Below are 24,593 nucleotides of genomic sequence, written 5' to 3'. Positions count from 1 at the left end.
CCTTTTGCAGCTCTGTTTTCAGGTTTCTGAGCGAGACCTCAGAGTCTTCGCAAGGAAATGTGGGTTAAATTGACACGAAAGGCTATAGTTGTGTCTCAGTGTCTCAACTGCCATCTGTGACGGGCACTGACACTGACCTGAGCTGTGCTGGTGTAATAAAGGGTGCAGCATACAGAGGGATAAGTGTTCACAGCAGCAAAACCATTCCAAACTGCAGGCTGGCATTGTGTGAGCAAAAGGCATTTTAAAACCTTCCCCAGTTTGGAGAGATGGTCTGTGATCCAGATTAAATCAAAACCTTAATGTTACACCAGCAAATTACTGGCCCATCTTGGAAGGTGGGTTACCCTATGGAAGCTGCAGACACTTTGGGTAGTAAGTAACGCAGGTGGGGTCAGGGAATGAGGGAAAAGGGGAAGGCAGGTGTTGAGACTCTTGGGGTGTTTCTTCTGCTCAGATTTAGACAGTCCCATACACCTTGAACAATTCATTCCGAATTCACCGTCAAAAGGGATCCTGACTTCCAGACATCATTCCTCAAGATTCTTGTCTCCCTGTAGGGTTTCACATTTGTAGGACAGGTGTGATTAAAAAATCCACATCTGCCATTCTTCTCTCTGTACTGCCTTACTTCAGGAGTGAAAACTTCACTGTTGCTAGCACAGGGCTGGATAGCCCTGGTCCTAGACTGCTGCTTTGTTTCTGGTTTTCCTTCCATCTTAGGCCTTAATGTCTTGTAATTGAACCAGTTGAGTGGATGAGAAGTGAATCAGCTGTGCTTTCCAGGCCTTAATCAGGTGCTAATTGTAAGGTGTCTTTAAAACCTGCTGGAGCCTGGCGCTCAAGGTCTGGAACCGCCCAGCCCTGTGTTAGCCCTTTAATCTGGGTCTATTACATACTGCACTATTGGAAAAAAACAGACCACATGCCTGTTTACGTTAAAAGCTGGGCTGTTGTTGAACAACAAATATTGCAGAACTTCTTGTCTTTGAAAATTAATCTTAAGCAGTGCAAGTAAAACAGTGCGGTTGAGCTTTAAATGCGCAAATCCACAGTCCATTACCGAAACGCTTTTATTATAGTACAGCTGACATCAAAGCAAACAGCCTTTTACTTTGTAATTTGTTTTTTTTTTCGCCTAATCAGATCAATCAAGCGTTGCACACGGCTGGTTGAAGTTTGACATTACTTCTAATTGCAAAGATGAGTGGACCTGAGCTTAACGGACAGTACAGAGTGGCCCCCAGGTTACAGCCTGCCATCTGGGAGCTGCACACGAGGCAGCTCTTGGGTTTGTTCCAGCCACTCAAGCGCCACTTCACATTTTCATACTCACCAGGCGACGGCATCGTCTCTCGTGATTGTTTGTTGGGGGGGGAGGGAGATAATAAGTGTCACATTTGACAAAAGACAAAGGTTTTGGACATATTTTTAAACATTCGAGTGAACCCTCTGTAAATAAAAAAACATCTGACAAAGGTGCATTTTCCATTTGTATACTATCTGAGGAGCAATATTGAGTCTGAGCAAATGCTGGCATCTCTTGCAAGGTGAGATGAGATTTCTGGCCTGCCAGCATCGTGCTGATGTCCTGACAGCTGTCAGACAAAACCTGCTCCGCTGACTGGAAACCATGGTGCGTGACTGAAGTCGGCATCCCTGGGCGTTGCGCCAGCCCTCACCTGGGGGTCGGAGGTCAGCCACAGCTTTATCGGTCCATGCGGAGCTCACTCTGACAGGGTCCTTCCTGTCTGTACTGACTCTGCTGGGAAGGGGTGTGGGGAGCCCTCTGGAACAGTGAGCCTGAAGGTCTTCTTGCGAGATCACCAGTGTTAAAATAAGATCACATCCCTGGTACAAAACTGGTGTTTCTTAAAGCCTCAGTGTGAAGTGGACATGGAGCCACTCTAAATTAAAATGAAGTATGTTGAATATATTGAATATTGAGCTTTTCAGCAATGAAGCAGCGGTGACCTGCAGTGTGGTTTTTTACGTATGGTATGGAGTATATTAGACAGGCCACGCGCCCCTCTGTTGTGGTGCTGGCTCAGGTGAAAGGAGCATTCTGTGGGGCGTGGCTGACCAGGCAGGTGACTCTTTCTCAGGCAGGCGTGCTGAAGGTCAGACTGCGGCCATAGGGGAGGCTGCTGACTTCATGGACAGATTCAGACCTGCCCCTCAACAGTCCTCAAGTGTTTGTTTGACAACAAAACCTTTCAGAAAATTAAATTAGGGATCTGAGGCCTTTTATGTCATGTATACATTTCTCTTTTCTGATACTGTATACATATCTGGATTTAACATTTCTGGTACTCAGTATAGATACAGTGTGTCCAGTCTTTTGGAGGCGTGTGTAGGTGAACAGACTGGCATGCTGAGTGCGAGCTGCCCCTCTCTGCCCTGGGGTCCAGGGGTCAGAGTTCAGCCACCCCTCCAGGTTGCACAGCCCAGATCACAGAGATGCCTAAAAACTGTTCATGGACCTTGTTCTTGCTTTCCTTCAGAGAAAGTGATATTGTCTGACTGGATAAGGATTTCAACTTTGTAATTCTGACCAGAAGCACTTTTATTTTCAGTACTGGGGGCTTTGTCCAAAATGATCTTAATATTGATAAACCTGTCTTTTAGCTTTCTTGTGTGCACGAAGTGGAGGTCAGGTCATGCATTCTATGTGCTTGGAGTGCTATGTGTGTCATCTTATTTGTCTTCTTCTGAAGCCAGATAATGTTCAAGGCCTGCTTACTCTCGTAGCTGGTTTTGATTAAGCACAGAAGGTGACAGCTCTGGCCCTTCAGGAAGTTGTCAAGAGGATGACTGTGCTGAACTGGAAGCTCAGAGAGAGCATCTGGCAAAAATACTATACAGTGTTTTTCATGTTTTCTTTAATTAAATTAGGAGAATTATACTATTAACCACTTCCCTTGTAGGATTTATTTAAAATTCATTGCAGTTCCTTTTTAAATATGGGCTCACAATGTCATAACAAAGCTACTGTCTAACTCCAGGAGAAGTTCTTCATTTTTTTTCCCACTCCTTCTCTTGCGGACAGTGTTGCACTTGGATCACTGGAAATACATGTCTGTTCCTCTCCTTACAAAACTGTCTGGAACGAGCATGGGCTTCTTACGGCAGATATCGTCTTTGCTTTTGTTTTGTGTTTCCGGACCAAAAAGGAAGTATTGCTGACAACAGAGTAGAGTAGAGGAGTTTATTGCCTTATGTACACGTATATTGCGATTCTTATTCACACTGATCTCTCTGGACATAAACAGTTCAACAGGCAACACCAAACAATGTAGAAAGTACATGTCAAATGTAATACATAACAATAACAGGAACAATAAAAATGTTGTGGGACAATAAATATGTAGCAGTGAGAAAAAAGCATTGTAGCATGGCTTCATGGCGCCAGCGGATGGTGTGGATCTCGCCGATTGATGGTGAATCAAGGCGGCTTGAGCTGCTGGACTCTTGGGTTGGTGGCAGTCGGGAGCAAGCAAGCCGATACCCCAGCTTCTTTCAGGAAACAGCCTGGTGAGATCCCGCTGATGAACAATCAGCAAGCCGCTAATTACACAGGTGCTCTGCCACCTTTCTTACCTTCTTGTGCACCAGTGCAGGTGGCAGGCCGCAGGTGCTGGGACAGGGACAGCCTGGAACCCGCGGCCTCCTGTTTGACAGGGCCAGTAGTGGTTTTGTCCTGCTGTACCGAGCACTAGCATGAAGCCGTCCATTCCTAGGGATGTTACTGAGGGCTTGACGGTCTTTACAATCTGCATGATCCACCCGTCCTGGATCTTGTACACAGGCAGATGAGCATGGGCCAGAGTGCACACGCCTCCTGATCTTAATGCCCGGTGACATATTTATTCTCTTTAACCTTCTCCTCTGGGCTTGTTTTCACTACGCTCATGTTAGAGCAAGGATGTGGGTTAGTTGCAAACCACTCAGCTGTGTGTCACATTATATCTGCAGTTTCCCTTACGGGATCAATAAGCTCACAGCCTGACCAAGCTCATAGCCATCATGAACAATGCCTCTCATCCGCTTCATGGGACTGTTATTGGGCAGCGGAGCACTTTTAGCAACAGACTGCTCCAGCTACGGTGTTCAAGGGAACATTTCCGCAGGTCTTTCCTCCCGGCGGCTGTCAGGGTATATAACGCTGCCCTAGGCTAGGACTGTTAGCCCTTCATTTGCTCGTCTATGGACAGCATGTTGCTCCATTGTACTTTTTGGACACTCAATCTGTATATACCTATGCACATTTTGCACATATTTTATTGTTTTTACAGTGACTATGATCATATTTTGCACACACCTATGTATGTATTTATTGACTGTATTTTATATTTATTTTGTATTACTGTACTTATTCTAATGTTTCGTCTATTCTGATGTCTGTCTTTTTGCTTGTCTTGGGCTGCTGTAACACATCAATTTCCCTTCAGGATCAATTACATCTTACCTCTATCTAATAAAGTATCTATCTATAAGCAAGTGGAATATACGCACTTCCACAGATGCAGGCATGTCCTCTGCCCCACTAAAGCTGGATAGAAGGTAATTCCGGCATGCTGTTTTTCTAAATTTAATAAGTCTCAGCTCTGCACTATGAAAAACAAATGTCTTGGAAATGTGGATATCATACAGATGTTATGTGACCTGCAGTATGTTGGACAAAGTATTATAGACTGGAAAAAGGGCTTCAGTTGGTTAAGAGCAAACGAAACGGACACTTAGCTGTTGGAATATGCTAGCCTTATGAACTTCAAGAGCAAAGAAATACAGAGGTACCATGCGTGAGCCTGCAAGAGAAAGGCAGAGAGATTTGTGGTTCCATCCATGAGCATGGCAAGACCTGGTCCTTCTGACAGCCACCGCTCTCTGCCTTGCCCCAACCCTAACCCTTCACTCGTGAATCAGACTGTGGCCTCTACAGGCCTGGGCTGCTGCCAAAGCACACAGACACGGCCGAGTCTGCAGCACATCGCACCAGCGGAGTGGCCTGAGGTTTGTCGTGCACACAGGAAATCCACCCCTCCTCTTTTTATTCAAAAAAATGCTGGGTTTTAACATTATACCCTTTGTAATGGTCAGACTTTGTGGATCCTCTTTATTGTACACTGGGTAAATTGCAGATTGGCAAATGTTTATCTTTTCATTAGGGTTATGCTCTCCAGTGCTGTTAAAGTTAAAGTGCTTCCTAGATAAGCTTTTTAAACTGCACTTGGTGCTCAATGGGGCTGATGTATAGTAATTGTCATCAATTACACCTCAATTAATGATACAGTTACAACCACCCACCCCAAATAACAACAGTGTGCTTATCACTGCTACATTTCCACAGCACTGGGACGGCTGCCTACCTCCTCGTCCTGTCCTGTGGAGGGGCTGATCATACTATAAGTACTCTAAATGCGATCATGCTATAAATACCTCACAGACTGGAGTTGTAAGCTACACTAACAGAGATTGGGCTATAAAGGATGTAGTAGTAGATTGTTCCCAGGCTTCCTAGATTCTTTTCTGTTGAGGAGGTCACACTGCAGAGCGCATTCGCCATCAGCGCATACCTGCCAGGTGTCTGCGTGCAGGAGGAAGGGCCTGACCAGCGAGATGCGTTTCCCGCTGACATCGGTCGTGTCTGCAGCCCAGTCGCATCCCGTTCTTCTTCCAGCAGGGCCTCTGTCAGGCTGGGGGGTGATGGTGACTGTGGATGGGACTGGTTGTCAGCAGGGTGATGATGTGGGGATTTTGCTCTGGTCAGTGGAGGTGGCGGACATCTGTCTCTTGTCTGTTTGTCTGGGGGCTCTTAATATATTGACATATCCAGAAATTACTCATCTCCAAACTGCTTTCTTTTGCTTGTGTTTTTCCTAAATGCTGTTAAGTTTTTGATGACATGACACACTGACCTCGCGGCAGAGATGTTGAATGTGTAAACCGGAACCCGCCAGACTCCCTGTTCTGTGGGAGCTGAACTCCTTACAGTGCACAGGGTGGTTCTGTTTTGGCTGAGGTAAAAATAAAACGCAGCCCTATGAACCTAAGTGGACTTCTGAATGTCTTAATGTGGTTTTGCAGTGTATTTATCTTGGACTTGAATGTTCCTTATGGTAGCTTTGCAGAGACAGAAATGGCCACCTAGTGAATGTTTAGATGTTCTGAGAAGAAACTGGCGTGGGTGCTGTGCGATTCTGGGAGTCCAGGGTCTGTCTGAACTCGGCTCTTTGCCCTCTTTGCACATTCATGTGCTTTTTCCACTGTGTCAGGAGTATCGGTTGACTCCAGCGAAATAATGAGATCACTGTATTTGATTTGGTGAAATCTTCAAATCCAGGATATCAGAGCTGCATATCAGGAGGGTAACAGAGGGGTGGGGAGGTCATTAACATTATGAGTATAAAATAGATTATAAAGAAGAGTAAGACTTTCCCTTTAGTGATGACTGGAGGATTTTGAAATTGGTTCTTTCGGCCAGTCAGGATGGACATTCCTTTAACTCCGGGAATGTACATAGTTGCTTTTTTCTGGACTGGTTCCAAGGCAGCAATATCTTTTTTGCAATGTAGTGACCAAAAGTGTACACAATACTCTAAATTAGGTTTTGGCAGTGCATTGAACAATGTTGACATAACATGCCCTGATCTAAATGAATTCTGTTTATCTTCTTTATTGCTTCCCCTCACTGTCTAGCAAATGTAACCGAATAAAAGATTAAATGTAAACATCCAAGGTTTTTTCTTAGGGATATTCCTCAGGTTTAGTTTGTCCTATCTTTTAAGCTGCCTGTTTCTGCTACCTTTATGTAATACTCCCCACCTGTTGATATACGAATGCCATCAGAATAGTCTGTCCCTTTTGCAGTGTCATTATGAATTGGGAAAAGCAGTGGTCCTCATCTATTTGTATTTTGTCTCCTGCTCTATTTATATGCTCTATATACAGTATAGTCCTGTTGACTGATCCTCTAGTTTGGGTTTACTTATAGTTTCATTAACCTTAGGCCTACATGTGATGGAAACAGGACTTGCTGGTTTGCAGTTACCTGGTTGGGTTATGTTCCCCTTCTCCTGGATGGGTGCTCCATCAGCGCTTTCCCAGCTAGTGGGTACAGCCCCGTAAAGACTGGTAGGAACCTGCTCCATCTTGAGCGTTTTAATGAGGGAGCAAAGATGGACCCCACACACAATGGTGGAGTTGGCATCTCCAGGGCCAAATTCCTGCAGGCTGGGTGTGTTGTACTGTTTAACCAGTGATAAACGAGCTTGTCTGCGTACTGTTCTGCGTTGTTTTAAGAGTCTGACCTCGGCAACCATTACAGTGATGATAGTAATAGGCTTTGAAATAAAAGCCTGACCGCTTTGAGCTCTGAACAGGTATCGCGTGCCCAACTGAGGAGGCGCAATTCTCTTTGTGGGTTTTAATGTAGCAAGAAAATCTGTGCAGGTGGGGGGCATGAATCATTTGTCATTTGTCAAGTTCTTCCAGTAAAACTGCGCTCTCTCTTTGGCAAAACATTGTTTAATCGCTGGTTGAAAAAAGCGGGAAAAAATAAAACTGACATTGAGGTCTGAATTCTCATCAGCGCCGGGGGGGTGTTAGACATGAGCTTGGTGATTGCCTAATCGTGAGAGTGTTTTCACAGCTGATTGTTGAAGCAGCTCAGGTTGACTGAGGGTTAGTCTCTCTTCGGTGCCTGCAGGCAGCCTGAGTCACTCGCGTCTCTCCAGCAGCTCTCGGTCAGTGCTGGGGGAGGAGGGGGCCCTGTGGCTGGCAGAGGTGCCGCTGGCTTTCCTGGGCCTTGGTTATGTGTTTTTCAGAACTGGGCCGGTCTTGTTAAAATGGCGGCACTGGTGATGGCAAACGATAGAAACCAAATGGGTTCCACAGCTCGTGCTCGCCTTTGTGCCCCGTGTCTTCATGAAGTTAATTGAAAATAACTCAAAGCATGCAGTTTCTGCTTCCACGATTAGGTTGTGTTTTTTTTTTATTTTTAGGAGAAAATAATACAAAATACTAACATACCACAGTAAATCAAGGCCTAAATCTCTGAGGAGCTACTCTCACCATCTCGGAATCGCTCTCCAAGTGGTATCCCATAAGCCCCCGTCCTCCCAGCCCAGAGGGCCAGTCAGATAGCTGTGTTCGGGGGCTCTGGTGACCGGGGGCAGGGCTGGGGCTGCAGTCTGTCTCTCCGTGTCCCTCGGGCTCAGGCATCGACTGGGGGGATCTGGCGGGGGGGTCAGACAATTGAAACCATACTGTGATCCAGACACACACTTTGGCCAAAGTTAGGGCTTCTTGCATGGGACGCAGTCAGAAATGACAAAATGGGCGAGCCACGTAAAACGCATTCCAAATGTGCTGTTTTTATGAGGGGAGTTAACATACATGAGCTATTTATTGATTTGTTTTTAAATCCAGCCCACGTGAGGAAGATTTATCACAAAGTTTGTCTTTTTTTCATCCTTGTAGATTCCAAAAATGGTAAAGCTACAGTTTTATTGTCCTCAAAGATAACATCTCAGGACTTTGCAGGATTTCTTCACAATCTGCTTCTGACGTGTATCCATTTTATTTCTCGATTCTTGATTTATATATAAAAAAAACCTTCTACCGGTAAATGTGTCAGACCTGTTTCAACTAATTCAAGTTTCAGATACCTTCTAATAATTCTGAATAATAAGTTCAGTTACAATTCTTAGAGCATAACGGAATTGATCAAGATTGTCAGGCAAAATTCCCCAAAAATATTTTAATTCCACTAACTGTTGAGAAAGTTTAAAGAAACAGTCTTCTCTAATTTTGTTCTGTCATGCCAAATCTGTGCCTTTTACAAAAATTCTTTTGTCCTTCCCATAATTCATGAACCACAAGCAGTTGGAAAAACAAAATATTAAATGAGCGTTTTTTTCCCCTCTCGAGCTTGTTCTCTCCTTTGTCTCTCCTTGTCTTTAAAATCGTGTTGCTCAATCGGAGCCCCCTTCTCAGGCCGCAGTGTTTAGGAATGGAACAGATTACATCTGATATTAAACATATGGTAGCAGTTACGAGGGAAAGGAGGTTTTTTTTCCTTTTGAAAGAAAAGAAGAAAAACAGCATGGCTTAAAACTCGGGCTCCATGTCAGTTTGTTTTTAAGAAACGGGACTGTGATATTCTATCTTTAGTTTGCCGTATTCCAGCCAAATAAATCACCTTCTGAAATTGGGGGCTGTGGCTCTTCCTTTCCGCAACATTCATTAAGGTTTATGATCACGGAGCTCTTGTATGAACACAAAGCCAAAGAACGTTTTGTGTTTTGTGACAAAAGAAGCTTTCAAAACAAAAACATCTGAGCTGGAACTAGAGGCGAGTGTCCACGTTACCACCGGTCTAGAGGCACGAGCAGGTCAGGCTAAGAGCGGCGTGTGCTGAGACAGGATGGCAGCCTCTCGAAAAAGGAGACCCATTCTGATGATGTGTGGACAGGGGACCGGACGAGCAGAAAAGCTCCAGGCTTACACTTCCACTTTAATCTGCAGCCTGAAGGGTAATCAGGGACACGACAGCTCACGAGTGTGACATGTACAGTATCTCGCATGCGTAGCCCACTTCAGGAGCCACACACAGTGCGCTACGTTCGCTATTGCTGAGTGAGACCCTGGGGATGGGGGTCAGATGGCTGTGACATTCTGATGCTGTAAGGGCTGGGGGAATGTCGGGCAAGTCTGCCCTCTCCCCTTGACGTCCGGGATCCGCAGAAGGAAGGGAAGGGGCCCGATGGCTCCCTCTCCTTTGCCCGCTGTGGGGGAACCGCTCCGTGGGTGGGCAGCGTCTGACTCCGGCCCTCTTGTTTCCCTGCAGTGACCCCGCAGCCCGCGCCCTCTGGGAGTCCATGCTGAGCGCCAAGCACAAGGAGGCGGTGATGGAGGTGCGGAGACACCTGGTGGAGGCTGCCAGCAAGGAGAACCTGCCCATTAAAATGAGCCTGGGTAAGGAGCGTTGCTCAGTCCCTCCCTGACCCTCAGGCAGGAGGGAGGGATGCTAATGACAGAGGACTCCAGGAACATGTTCGCCCCCTTGCTCTCTTCCCAGGAGAGGGGAGCGACTCGCATGCAGGGCGGGCGCTGCTGCCAGTAAGCCAGCCAGACCGTGCACAGTGAGGCTCTTGAGCAAAGCGCTGTTCCAAGCCCCTGCCTCTAATTGAGCACATCAGAAACATTCCTCAGAAGTAATTTGGCAATCCTATTAACGTCATCATTTGCTGAGGTATTTTAATGCTTTGTGACTCTTGTGTCCCCCCCCCCCCCAAAAAAAAAGCAGTTTTGCTGGCTGTGAGGCTAGGTGTCAGTGTTCATACTGTGACTTTCACAGCCCCGAACCCCTGCCATGTGAGGAGGTGTGTGTGCTCTCATGTATCGCGTGTCTTCGGTGTCGGTGGAGCCGGTGCTGCAGTAGTGTAGGAACAGCGGGTCTCTGTGAATGGGAATAGTACGATGAGAGCAGTGAGAGGTGAGACCACTGTACTCTTCAGGCTCCTTGCAGAGTCTTTCTGTTATTGTTCATGTCACAGCTGGGCCCCTGTCAACAATCCTGAAACACTCAGTTTCATTAAGTACAGACAGTTCAAACACTCTGAGATGCTCGCACTCTTCACCACAAACACTCATTAGGTGACGTGCCGACTTTCTGCTGGTTTTTGTTTCTTGTCATGTAAGAGAAAAAATGCACAAATTCGCTGAGACCCTTTAAGAGACGGAAAGTAGATGATTGAGATCAGTTTCCAGAAACCAGCTGCTTTGGAAAGAGACACAGCGCCCCCTGCAGGCCCTTCGCTCGCTCTCCTCCTGCTGAAGAGATGCAGGTTTGCATATGTGGCTTTTCAAGGAAATCTAAACCATATGTAGCACTTGGAGTGTGCTTTCTGCCGTTTTGCAAATGAAGCACAGTATTCAGGAATATGTCAGGATGAGAAAAAAGCACCCACAATATTTCTCCTCCACAACAGTTAAGGACTTTTTTTTTACTGCAGAGAAATGACAGGGTTTCATCTCTCGGCAAGCGAAAGGGTTTTCAGAGACAGCCCTCAGGCTTGTCCTAATGAGGAGCCACACTGTCTAGCTCCCATGGTGGGGTTTGTAGCTTTCAGGCCCATCTGCACGTTAACGCAACACAGTTTCATTTTAATTTTTTGATAACTAACCACAGACATCAAAATGAGACAATTTCAGTGAAACCAGGGCAATTCCTGTCATAAAAAGTCCAGTATTGCTGACAGATAACTTTGACTAACAATACTATAAATCTGGCAGCCTAAGTCTGGGATAAAGCTCTGTTTCAGAGAAAAAGCCCCTCTGAAACCTGGCTTGTTGACTTTGCGTCAAGGCAGAGCGCCGCCAAGCTCTCACAGGCTGGCCTCGGTTTGTGTTGGAGCCGTGTCAGCTTGCTCGTACTGGCAGATAGCGCTGGAAGAACAGCTGACAAGGCGTCCTGTCGGTTTTCCATTGTTAATGTATTAATTTGGGATTAGAATTGTGTAAAATGTCATGCAACAAGAAGAAAAAAAAGACAGGAAGTCTGTTCTGTGTGTAATTGCAGAAACAATATTGGAAAAGTGTGAAGACATTCAGTGTCTTTCGCTGGGTTGCATTACAAGTAATTAACTCCACAGTGGGGAAAAATATAGGTAAATCCAGTGAAAAGACCAGCATTCTGTTATAGTCAGCAGAATAAGTCAACAGATTTTTTTTTTATAAACATTCCCGTCTTAAAACATTTCAAGAAAAGAACTAGCAAAACCCAACAACAACAAAGATGCATTTCCTTCAGACTCTGAAGGCACAGCAGCCAGATGAGCTGGGTTCCATCCAGCTTCCTCCTGCACCGTGTCAAAAAGGGACAGTTCTCGTAAATGTGTAGGAATGAAGCATTTTCGTAATACTGCTTTCCATCACCACACGAAAGCTTTGCTCCTGGAATTTATGTGTGTGTGTGCGTTTCGGCGCAAGACGCTGGGAGTAGCTCGACGTGTTCAGAAGTTTTAACATCCCCGACCAGGATTTCGGCTGAGTGACGAACGACCAGCTTTCAGCATCCATCGCTCAGCTTCCGAGCACAGGACTGTCCTTTTGTGTAGATCAGGCGTTTGTGTTGGGTTTTCTGAGGGTCAAGAAGCTGTTGCTGTCAGCCCCTTCCCCATCGTGTCTTTCACTGCAGGGAGAAAGTGCAAGGGTGAAAAACATAGGAGTTGATTAACAAAAAACATTATTTTATTGTATTAAATGATCTAATATTCGTCACTGAATTGGAGCTGCATTTGGAAATTTACAACAGCATTTTGGCTGTTATTTGAAGTGTTTGAGCAATGAAATTTTATAAACATAAACAGTATTTTTATCAAAACGTTTTACTGTGGATTATGTAGAAGAGGAGAGAACATGCTGGCACTTGGGCACAGTAGTGTTAAAACATAATTGTTAAAGATTTTGAAAGGGACATTTTACAACCTTAGAACAGTGAAAACAGAGAACACATTTCTCAATCTTCAAACCTACAAAATGTATATGTCACACAGGAAGCTGGTCAGAATTCACAGGGGCAGTATATTTCACTTTGAAATGGAACATGATTGTGGAAAGCCACAGTAATGAAGAACTGATTAGTGTTCTTGTTATTCAGAAAGGACGGTGCATGTCTTCCTCGCCTCTGGGCTTTGGCAGGTTTTTACCACAGTCAATTCTCTGTTGGATCTGTACATAAGGCCTAGTGTCTCTGTGCACACTGCTCGAGTGAACAAAACAACATATGGTCTCCACACAATAAGTGAGCTGAACATGCCCGAGGCGATATTATTAATTATAAAGCCAGTACAAGAAAGGCGGTACTATATTACAGATAGAGTTTTGGTTAAATAAAGGTGGAAAGTTTATTATTTATGTGGCAGTGTTTTTACTGTCAGCCATCAATTGTCAGCATTAATCCGTGTCGGTAACTAGCAGGAGACGGTGGGTAGTTCCCAGGCCCTTCCACAGGCTTCGCTCTGTTTACCTTCCCGGAGCACGTTCGTGTGCAGCTGGCGCCGACGCTCGTTTCCTTCAGCCCCCCCGAACTGAAGCAATGGCCCGGCTGGGGGGGCGTCCCGCCCGCCGGGCACAGGGGGGCAGCCGCGGGCAAGCGGTCTTTCGTGACGGCTAGGCACGAGGACCCGTCCGCCACATCGCTCCGCTCAGCGGCTCCACGCTTGTGTCCGAAACGAAAGCCTGTTATGAAATGCAGCACAGAGTTAAACTCGAACTGAAAATTACTTCACATTTGGGGTTTGTATCAGGTTACAGCCCTGATCTGCAGAGACACACAGGTTTGTTATTTTATTGTAAATAAGGAACAGGCTGTAGCCTGGACGAGTGCATTGTCTTCAGTTCAACGGCTGGAACATGAGTGATTTCTGGCAAACCTCAGTTTTTAGCAGGAAAGTCTATTGGCAGTTGGGCTTTTCAACGTCTGGATATTTTTGGACTTCTTTACAATTTTGAAACGCATATTAAAGTGAACTAGAACAAACAAACTGCCTTTGTTCACAGTCCTAGCAGTCTCCTTGTAAAAGATAGGGGTTAAGGCATATTCTCAGTGAAGTGACTGTGTAAGAGGACTCCCTCAACAAATCGTAACAGAAACAAAAGCTCTATGCCTCAATCAGAATCAACTGACTCAGTAACAATAAACTGCAGACGTAACCTCTATGTCCCAATCATGATCTATAAAGGTCTTATTCTTATTTTTTAAGCAACGGTTGTCTACTGCTTTCATAACTGCATGTCCTTGTGATATGTTTGAATTTCTGATATTTAATTGTTCAGAGCAGTCTTGTTCACCATCGATATTTCCTAAAGGAGAGCCTTAGTTGTCAGATTCTTTATATTTTCATGTCATCATTGTCAAACACTTACAGGAAATGTTTTGGAAGGTTTTTTTTTTCCATAATCATTGCTTGAGTGAAGTTTAATTTCAGATTCCACGTGTACTTTCAAACATGCTTCATTTCAAAGTGCCCTTTCTGCAGGAGGTGAAAGTGGTCGAGAAACAGGAATTAGAGCTGGTCTCATGATTCTGTCTGTCGGCGTGCTTGGTTTCTGCTGTGCATCATGCCAGTCATGCTTTATGTCTGAGTATATCTCAAGACTCCCCCCCCCCCTTTGGAAAACATTTTAAATAAAGAATGACTTGCACATCTGCTTCTGGTTCGGTAGGTCAACACAAGAAGTTGAGTTTATTACTAGCTAATAAGTGCAAGCGCAGTAACCGTTACACCAGCTCGCTTTCAAGCTCAGATGGGCATTTCTGCATGTTGTAGGATGTCTAAATCTGAATGTTGATTTACAGATCTTCTGGTATCCGCTACATAACATGGAAGAATGAGGCTTTCCCTTTAGGTTTTCCGAGGAGATTCACAGGGGCACCTTCCATGTTTCCCCTTTGTCTTCTGTTCTTATCTTGAATCATTTCGAACATTATTATAACGTTCTAATCCTGTTTCAGTAGCCAGATGATCTGCACACTGAATGATGGGTTGTGCAAACCTTTTATTTGACTAAAAATAAAAAAATGAAATATGTAAAGTTTTTTCCATTACATTAAAGATGTGCATGTGATTTGTGTCAATTTCAGATTGACTTCTTGGACTGAATCGTGATATTATATGGAAAAAGGATGTCCAGATATACTCTGCAGCTTCTGTGCTGTGTTTTTAAGGCAGTGGTCGGAGTTACTGCAGGCTGTGTAAGACACTGGTCACGTGGACATGGTGGAAGTATGGCTTGCAGTTACGCAGTTGTTTTTAATCAAATTTTATTTTCTTAAATACAATTTGTCTAAGATTACATAATAAAATTCGTGGTCAAACTATTTTACCTCCATAGATAATTATAGATAATTGTTTCTCTTCAATGTGTGTCAAGACAATTGGAGAAAACAGTGAGAATTGCTGTTCTGGAGCAGTAGCTCATTGTGAAAGATCCACTTTGCCAGTAAAAAGGAGGATCAGCCAGGGCCGTGCACGCCTGCAGAGCCCAGTTCACGCCTGCAGAACCCAGTGCATGTACTCTAAAAATGTACACTTCAGAAGATTGAAGATCTGAAATGAAGCAGTAAAGGAAAGCCGTCAGTTATTTTAAAACGTAGATTTCCTTGTAAACGTCTGAGTTCACCTTATGCCTTCGTTTTATGAGGCAGTACACAATACAAGTAGTCCATTTTATGGTTCTGTCAAAATTTCCAAGTCATCCCTTTTGAAGTCCAGGATATAGGTCTATAAGGGTGTTTAAAGAAAAAGAAACAGGCAGTTCACAAAACAGCTACCAGTATCTATCTGGCTGCATAAAATCAAAGTGCTTATTAACATTGTTTCTGATCTCAGAGATTTGGCAGTGGTCATGAGGACTCCGAAGTTTCAATAGGAGATGCAGTTGTGGCTCAAAACATCAACCCAATAACTCCTACCAGAACAGATTAAGAACAAATGGGAGCAGCGGAACTGTGTACAGGCGTTTAGTCCTCGTAATGACACCTGGTCTCTTCCTCTGTTTTATCTATGAATTGCTTTTACTTTTACCAGCTGTCTACCATCATTCTCTCTTTCCCATTCCTTCCTCTTTTTGATAACAGTACGGCGTGTTGTTTTGCTAATGCACATCCTGTCTGGCTGTGGGTGTGGCATGTACAATTAAATTAGAGTCCGATTTCTGGTGTTTCTCGGCGTTTCTTTCTTTTCCTAAACAGCTGCTTCTCAGGACCCCACAAGGCGCAGGAGTGAGCAGACCCTGCGAGAACTGCAGTCGGGCTTTGCTCCTCATCCACCTCTGTTCTCCCTGCAGGCCGCGTGACACCGGAGCAGCTCTCTGCCCACATCCAGCTGTTCAGGAGGAGCTGGAAGGCCTTGCGGAGCCACTGCGGAGTTCTCCAGCTCTCCCTGGCCACAGCGCAGGCACTGCGGCACCCCAGCCTCTCCAAGTGGGACACCCTCCTTGCCTTGGAGCGGCTCCTCCTACAGGTGGGACCCGTTTTCACCCCTTGTGCCGTAGGAAGAGGTGCAGTGTTAAAAACAAGAGCCCCTTACACATCCCACTCTGGAAATTTCGATTTGCATAATGAATGTAGTGCTTATTTCATTCCTGAAGCATGGCCACTCTAAACCCATAGAGGCCTCACATAGCATTAGTTCCAAATCTAGTTCTTCCATCACAAGGCAGTGTACGTGGACTGGATTTTTACCAGCTTTGCCAGATTCCCAGAAAAACAGATGTGTGTTATGACTTTGCCTGTGCCCCCCCTGGATGTTGTACTGCAAATGAATGAAGCTGAGATCATGAGCTCGACTTCTGAGAATGCGATGATGTAATAGCCAGACTGGCCCGCCCACCCTTTTCACACCTTTTATGACATCATCAGCAACCCTGGCGGGGGGGGGGGGGTTGTGGCTCTTCCCACGGGGAGCTGCTCACATCACGGGCTGCCAACACTTGACGTCACTTGGCAGCACCTGATGCCTGATCTGACGGGGCAGATGTAAACAGTGGTGTGTTGCAGGTCGCAAAAACAATCTAAAAATCTCATGGGCAGGAAAATCTACATGAAAGGGATCTGAGAGATTCTTCTGGGTCTTCATCAAGACAATGCGTAAAAAGGCAAACAGAAGGCTTTGTTCTGTATCATGAAATGTAAAGTTTAAATCATGGGAGCTTCTGCTCAGTCACACTAGAAAGACCTCCTTCAGAATATTGTGCTCAATTTGGTCACCAAACTGCAGAAAGGACAACGTGGCCTCAGAATCTGTTCGGAGAAGCGCAACAATAATGATATCTGATCCTGGATTATTGTCATGTACAGAGCAGGGGTGTCAGGCCCGGTGTGCTGCCTGATGGCTCTCTGTGCTTGCGCCATCTTGGTCCCGAAAGTGCCCCCTTAACTCAGCCGGTAAAGCAGATCCTCATTCCTCTGCCTGATTCCCTTATCGGCGGAGCAGTGAGGCTGCTGTGTGTCGCCCAGGGGCTGTGGCAGCGCGGTGCTGTTTGAAGGGGGGTCCCCTCCGGTTGGGCAAACCTCGCCGGGACCCTTTGGACGAACAGCGCTGTTTAAATGCAGTTGTTACTGTTTTGTTAAGACCCGAGGAGGTGGCGTTTGCTTTAAGTGTCAGGACTCTGGTTCTGTACCGTGTCGCAGGGGCACATGGGAGTGTTGGGTCCAAACAGGAGCCACAGAGGCAGGAAGGCCGTGCTGGCGGGGGAGACGGCTGTAACGTGAGCAGTGTGCGACTTCCGTTTGCCTCCACATTTCAGCTGAGGCTGACAACGCACTCCGCTCACTCCCCGCTGTTCAGCGTCTTTTTCCGAGAAGACAAATACCACGTTCATGACAGACCTTCTCTTTTCGAATGCCTTAGTTACAGTATATGGGTTTTTTTCATTTCTTTTTTTCTCACTGAAACTATAGATGGGAATTGAGTTGTGTAATGCTTTTGTGAAATTAAAACAAGCCCCCTGCACTTCATTGTGATAAACAAACAACTTTAATGAGACATGCTTAGTGGTTTTTGTAAACAGTTACAGCCCTGTACAGGGAAAAACACTGTAATAAAGGAAACTTTTGAAGGTCTAGGGCATTGGTAAAATACAATTCCTGTGTTGACAGTGTTGCTCTGGAAAGGTAAACTTCTTTAGGTTCTAAATTCAGAGCCCTTCAAACATGGTAGTAAGGATTGACATGAACGGACAGCAGCAGACTCTCTGCCACTAGGGTCCGAGGAGACTGAGGAACAGTGAGAGTTAGCTGCCCAACAGTGCTTGAGTCCACGTGCACGAGGAAGCCCTGCTCCAGGCTGGGCTGCCTTATTTCAAGAGCGCGTCCGAGGGAAGAGGAGGGACACGCCAGAGGGGTTTCATGGAGCATCCCCTGAAGCCGCTGGTGTGCTTTCATTCCTGGGGGGGAGAAAGACCCAGCCAGTTGTTCCTCAGTGGCCTTTGATGAGCAGTTTTGGGAAAACAAGGCTGTTCTTCAGATAACTTCAGGGCAGAATCGGCACCTCTTAGAGCTTTAACCACTGATCCCTTTGTTGTTGTTTTTTTTCTCAAAGTAATGAATCTGATACCAAGCTGTGTCTGAAACTGCAAAATCAGATATTGGCCTGCGTGTTCATGTGTAGTGCTCCGGGCTGCATGGATACATCCAGTGCATTTGGGCTTTGGTTCACTTAATGAAATATGTTAGATATAGAGCTGTGGGACTATTACCTAATATCTCTTTTCAGTTTTATGCTGTGTTTGAGTTTTATTTAATGACGGGGGGCTGCTGTGCTTGTTTGACTGTTGTCCTGTGTTTTTTCTGCCTCCAAATTTCAAAATGTGCTGTCTGGCAGTTTTGCCAAAAAAGGAAAAAATTACTGCGTCTCAAATGGATCATTTTCTCATTCACGGTTTGCATCTATTTCCTGAAAAAAGCCAGCTTATTAAGTAATTTACAGCCCTGGGAAAAGTTAATAAAGCAAATGATGCCACAGTCGCTAATCCTGTTCCAACAAACGAGACAGAGCGTTGGAGTTCAGATTATGTGAATTTTTGTTTGTCAGACAGTCATCTTAGGTCACTATTAGAAAAATATCAAATTTTACTCTTAATTTACTCTTTAGACAGAAACTCCAACAAAGGTTTAACCCACAATAAGCTGACTTGGTAACAATCTCCCATCTAACTCTGAAAAGCTTCAGAGATACCGCAAGTCACAGCTGGATCTTGCACCACAGAAATCTCTTCCTAAGTGTTTGTGCACACAAGTGATATTGTCACTATTTTTCTGTTTAATCTGCTGTATGTTTAGAATACATTTTTATCACCAAAGGTCTTCATGATTTATTCCTTAATGTGCCATAATTTGTTATATGTTTTGGTGTAGATTTGCCACCTTCTCTGACAGTTTTATACTGTACATTGCATGTACTGAAAATGTTCAAGTAGGTAGCTGCATCTGCATGCGTAGGCTGCAAAGGAACAGGTAAATTTTTATTCCATGCTGAAAGGAAAAGAAAAGAGACAGAACATTTAGGCTGTGGAGCCTTCTTCAGCCTTCACGCCTTCACATTCTAGAATTAGGTTCTGAATTACCTGATGAACAAAATGTGCCCAAGAGCTTCTTTCATACTGTATGTAACCTTTTGGTTTTCTCACATGCTGCAGGAATCGGTGAAATCATAAAATTATTTGCTTTTCACAATTTTATAGAATGATGGACTCTTATTATTTAGCACAGGAACTTCTCTTACAACCATATACAAAATCCATTCCCTTGAGCAGTGAAGCAACAGTTCTCTTCAGCAGAATACCTTCTTGTTTGCAACTTCTAGCTAGGAGCCTATAATTTTGTGTGCCAATTATATATTATACTTATATATGTTCGTGTTCTGTACTTAAGAAGCCGTGATTTGGCATGAAGATTTTCCTGACCGATACAATAGTTTTATTTAAGTTGGTCAGGAGAGGTTCCATGTGCTTTAACATGTTAAAATCATTTTACTAACATGTCTGTAGAGCCCAGTAAACTCTTCAGACAATTATGGATGCACAGCTGATGACTTTTTACAACTGAGGAACTTAGAACTTGTTTGAAAGATGAAGATGTGTCCCAGGGAACCTCTGACAAGCCCAACAAATTCTGTGCATCAGAGTCACCAAAAATGTCATCAGGTTTATTAACTTTAACTTTGGAGCTGCTGCATTTTTGCAGAGGCTCGGGTGGCCCACAGGAGCAGATGCACTGATGCAGCGTCCTGCAGCAGGAACAGACTGGGGTGACGAGTGAATTTGAGGCCATGATTGAGGCATGCTGCCTGGCGATCTGATCGCCCCGTGCTGGGGCTGCCTGCTGGGTGCCAGCTCTGTCAATAAATACAGCCTCTTTCACCAGCTCTGCCTCTTGCATCACTTTTTCCAGGAATTCCAGGAACATTTTAGTCAGCACCGCAAATTCTGCTGTTTGTTTGGCTGAAATATCAGATGCTGCCTTAATTGAACTATACCTTTATTTTTCTCCTCGAGGGAAATTCACATGATTTGTTTAGCGAATGCCAGTAGCTGATGCTTTGATACTTAAAATCAAGAACAGAAATGTACTAGTAGTATTCAGGATGAGAACATTTTAATGCATGTATTTTTTTTGTGAAAGTATTAACTTGGGAATATTCTTAAATGTGTATGTTATACTTAAAAAGAAGCCAAGCACTGTAATCCGAAGTGGTTATCTAGTTGCTGCCAGAGCTCAGATGTAGAAATTAGGTTTTGGTGCTTCTTGGGTGGTGTTTGTGTGCCAGTCCAGCCCTGTCCTTTTCCTTCTGTAGAATATTCTTATTTTACAGTGAATAATAATGTCTGATCTGCGCGTACCATTGTTAAGGAAAACGTAACCACAGGCTCAGACCAAAACAAGAGAATATCCTGATGTGAATTACAAACACTTGTGCCTTTAAGGAAAACACAAAAAGAGCTGGGGCTCCCGAGAGCCAAAGCTATTGACAATAATGGGACCCCCCACCCCCGTCTTTGACAGAATGGACACAGGCAGGCACCCCCCCCCCACCCAGCCTTGTCCTGAAGTCAGTGAAGTCACTGCGGTCCGAGCTGTGCCTCCGTGCCCCCGAGCGCTCATCACCGCGGAGGGGAGCGCGATTCCCTGGTTTTGGTGTAGGATCCTGACCACAAAAGACCTGGCCTGAGACCCGACCAGAGCTTATTTCCCAGGAGCCTCTGCCAGCGGCTTCACTGCGCAGGCGGCCTGGGCTGGTGATTAACAAGAGCCCCGCAGCCCTCTGTGTAATCCCGTTAGGAACAGTCTGGAGCCCCTGGAGGAGCTGGCCCGCTCCTGTTGGCTTTGATAACTGGCAGCTGCCTCCCGGGTATCTGCACTGATACTGTTCCAAGTGCTTTTGTCGTAGATGAACAATGGCAGAATTAAGCTCAAGAAGTCTGGTAAAATGTTTGATAATAAGGGCAAAGGATACTTTTCTCAGTTGTGAGATCATATTATAGTGTGAGACTAACAATAATAATGCTATGAATAACTAATTCTCTTGCTGTACATGCAACAAAGCTGAAGCCAAGTTTTATACTATTAAAATGCAGAAGTATGCGCTAGCTGAATATGGAATAAACAGTAATTAAGAGGAGTTATGCTGTGAGCCACAGTCCAGCTGGTTAAACAGTTGTCCTCAATCCCTTCTAGCTGTCTGGGAGCAAATCACTTGAAATGTACAGCAGTGCCCATCTGTACTGCTTAAGGAAGTGAAAATGATCTTTGCTTTTTAAATCATAAAGCATAAATCACCAGTAAAGATAGAAATGACTCTTGTGCACAATGTATTAAACCATTTTATCGACACCAATTATTTGTTAGTTATACTTACAGTGATACAATTATAACAGATTTTAAACATATTTCTCCATAGACATCTTGAGAATTGTGGTTAGAAAACTTCCATTAACATTGAGTCTTCTCCTTGAATCTTCATTAAGAACAGAAAGATTTATAAACTTCTCTTTGGCTTTCTCATCAATTAATGTCTCAGATCTATTTGGAAAAGTTAACCATTTTTTTTAGTATTACGTTCATTGTCTTAACATATTGTGCTTAGTTTGTTTTTGTTAAGACTCAAGTTGTTTATATTTCAATAGACTCAATGGAAAATACAAACCATGCTCAAGAGAATTTGATAGTCTTGGTCGAAGTCTTGGCTGAATCAGCACTTAATACCCTTTCAACACGTCCTACATCTGCAGAGCAAAATTATTCAGGCTTAGAGGAGACCTGAGGTGAGCGTGGAGCTCACATTAAAACACGATGGCTCACATAACTACCATTCGACATTGCCTCGATTGGTTTCTACATCGCTGTCACCGTGTAGGTGGTGCTCTTCTCTTTGGAGCAGGATTTCCAGTCCAGTGCCCCAGCAGTGACCAGCGACACTGACAGTGTGCTGTGGGAGGTGCCATCCATCTGAGGAGACATGAAGTCGCAGTCCCAACTGCCCGGTCATGAAAGATCCCTCAGCATGTAAGGGGGTGGTCCAGGATTACCACTCGTGTCCTGGCTCAATTCCACTCAGGTCCTGTAGTCTGGCCCCCCTCTGAATTCAGCTGGCGCAGCGGTTTCTCTCTCCCCCACCTGATCTGTGTGCAGTGGGGGTGCACGTCAGCGGGGGTGAGAGGCCTCCATCCTGTATTTAAAGGCCTTTTTTTGTGAGCCAATGTGGGGGTGAAGAGCCCTCTAAAATGCAATTAATGAAACAAATTAAACAATTAAGAGGATCGCTCCATGCACTTCCTCCCGGTGTGATGTAGGGGAAAACTTGGAAAAGCAAATCGCTTTTGTTGACGACAGAGGGTCTGTCAAATCTCATTACTATGAATGCTTTTTTCCGACTTTAATTGTAAAATCCACCTTTTTATATTGTTGCTAAAGTCAAGAGCCTACTGGAATAATTCATGGCTGTGTCAGTGTGAATAATACTTTCCCCATGTGTCATTCGTGTGCCCCCTTCCCCTGTTTGGCCACTTCTTACCGCCCCAGGACCAGTCTGTGGAGTCTCGGCTCGTCCTGGGCAGGAGGGGACCCCTCGTCCTGTGTTAAGTTTGGCTGCTCAGTATTCTGCGAAGGGGACCTAGGAGCTGTGTCCTCCTGTAGTGTTCATACAGAAGGCTCCTCAGATCTGGAATCCATTGTAATAGAGTTAAAGCTTACACTTTATGAATTTAAAAGCAAGACATTGTTGGTTTCTCTTTTTATACGAAACACAACACGAAGGAAACGTACAGGAGTTTTGAGTGTTTATTCAGACATTCTTCCTACCATAGCCTGTTCTTAGTCATCCATCTTAAAGAGTTTAATTTATTTTTTTATGAATTATTCATCCTTTTATTAAATAGGAGTGGTCTGTCATGGTGCAGTTTTGCTTGTTTGAACGATTTTTGTGGCATTAGTCAGCTGCTGGTGTTCAGAAGACATGTAAATTGAACGAGGCACCTCATTAGTGTGGCGCTCAGGCGTGGTTTGCACCCCGAGAAGCCGAGACAGGCGATTTGCCCTGTGATCCACAGGAACGGAGACTTCTCTTGAGGAGAGTGGAGTAAGGTTGACTTTAGGGTGAAACTGCACTGCCAGTTTCTTCCACAGGCCTGTCTGCTGTGGATATGGGGAGATACTGTGTGGGACGTTCAGAGCTTTTTTCTTTTTTTTTGTCTCAAAAATCTACAGTAGAAATAACAAAGTTACTTACCCATGACAAATGCTTAGATTTAATGAAGGCAGCAGATTTTTATGTTTTTGCCTGGGCATAATGAGCCCTGTGGTTAGAAAACTAACGGAAACTTCGAGAGTCAGGGATTCTGCTTAGAGAGTCTACATTAGGAGCAGTAAGTTTTCACTACAGTCCAATACAGAGCTATAAACCTCTCTTTGGCTTTCATTAATATTTCAGATTAACTCAGAAGAGTATGTGTTTTTTTTTAGCTCATTGTCTTAATGTATTGTGCTTGGTTTGTTTTTTAACTGAAGTGTTGATATATAAAAATAAAAAACATCAGTGGAAAATACAAATCATGCTCAAGCTAATTTCATGGTCGAAGCTTTGGCTGAATCAGCACTTCATCACCTTTCAACAAGACCTACATCTGCAGAGCAAAACTATTCAGGCTCGGGGTGTAACTGGGGGGAGCCTCTTGTTTTTACAGCCTTTCAGCTGGTTGTTGAATCATTGCCACCTTGTCGCCTGTTCTGGTCGGTTCTCCGAAGCTCAGCCAGGCTTTGCCTGGTCTGTACTGGGACGAGAGACCCCCGGGCTGCTGCCGTGAGTGGTTGTACTGGGCCAATAGGCCCTTGCCCTTGTCTTTTCTCTGGACCAGTATTTGCAGTCTCGTACCCCACTACAGTAATTAGGGACACGGTGCTGTAGGACCCATCATCCTTTGGAGGGAATGTTAAAGCGAGGCTCTGACTGTTTGGCCCTGTTGGAAGCCGTGGCTGTGTGTGAGAGTAGGGGTGGAAACCCCAGTGGCCTGAACTGGCTAAATTCCACTCTGGGCTTGTGCAGTTTGTCCTCCCCGGCGTCCCCCTCAGTTCAAGGGGTGAAGACTGGTCTCCCAGATCTCCTGCACAGTGGGGCTGTTTACACTTTATTGTGACTGTAATGAAACTTGCTGTGCATATGTGCATATGCAATTAATTTATAAATTATTAAGTCAATGAAGTTAGTTAAAGGGTATCTGTTCACTGGGAACCATGCATCCGCTTCTCTCTAGCAATGTATTCGCATTGTCCTGTGCGTTTCTTTTAAAGGGGGAGCTTGTAAGGAGTTGTGGAAGTTCAAATTCATCACTTTATTTTGAAAAGAAACAAATCTCTCCTGTCCTCTGTTCCCTTTGTTGAAATAACTGCTCAGTGTTGAAACACTGAAGCTGACGTCGAGATCTGACTCGGGCAGGAGTTTGTTTTTTTCTTGTTCTTTTTGAAGATAAGTTGGAATCCCTTAATGTACATGAGTCCTGAGTATAAAAGGGAGAAATGAGCCGACACGTCG

The 24,593-nt window shown here is 44.7% G+C and overlaps 1 protein-coding gene and 1 long non-coding RNA gene across 2 annotated transcripts in view; one reads left to right on the top strand and one right to left on the bottom strand.

Moving 5' to 3' along the window:
• scfd2 (sec1 family domain containing 2) overlaps window positions 1-24,593 on the top strand; it is a 143,968-nt gene that overhangs the window by 9,612 nt on the left and 109,763 nt on the right. Inside the window, exons 3-4 of the mRNA XM_006630135.3 lie at window positions 9,851-9,978; window positions 15,856-16,031. Of these exons, the coding sequence (XP_006630198.2) occupies window positions 9,851-9,978; window positions 15,856-16,031 (304 nt within the window). The remainder of the gene's footprint in view (window positions 1-9,850; window positions 9,979-15,855; window positions 16,032-24,593) is intronic.
• Window positions 11,562-13,240, bottom strand: LOC107077182 (uncharacterized). The gene is made up of 2 exons (XR_001478267.2): window positions 13,034-13,240; window positions 11,562-12,196 (listed from the first exon to the last, which is right to left on the bottom strand). It is a non-coding gene; the product is annotated as an uncharacterized lncRNA (long non-coding RNA).

The sequence above is a fragment of the Lepisosteus oculatus genome, chromosome 1, assembly GCF_040954835.1.
Source record: "Lepisosteus oculatus isolate fLepOcu1 chromosome 1, fLepOcu1.hap2, whole genome shotgun sequence".
In the NCBI taxonomy this organism is placed as follows: Eukaryota; Metazoa; Chordata; class Actinopteri; order Semionotiformes; family Lepisosteidae; genus Lepisosteus; species Lepisosteus oculatus.
The sequence above is the reverse complement of the archived record's forward strand: the minus strand, read 5'-3'. Positions and strand labels throughout refer to the sequence as shown.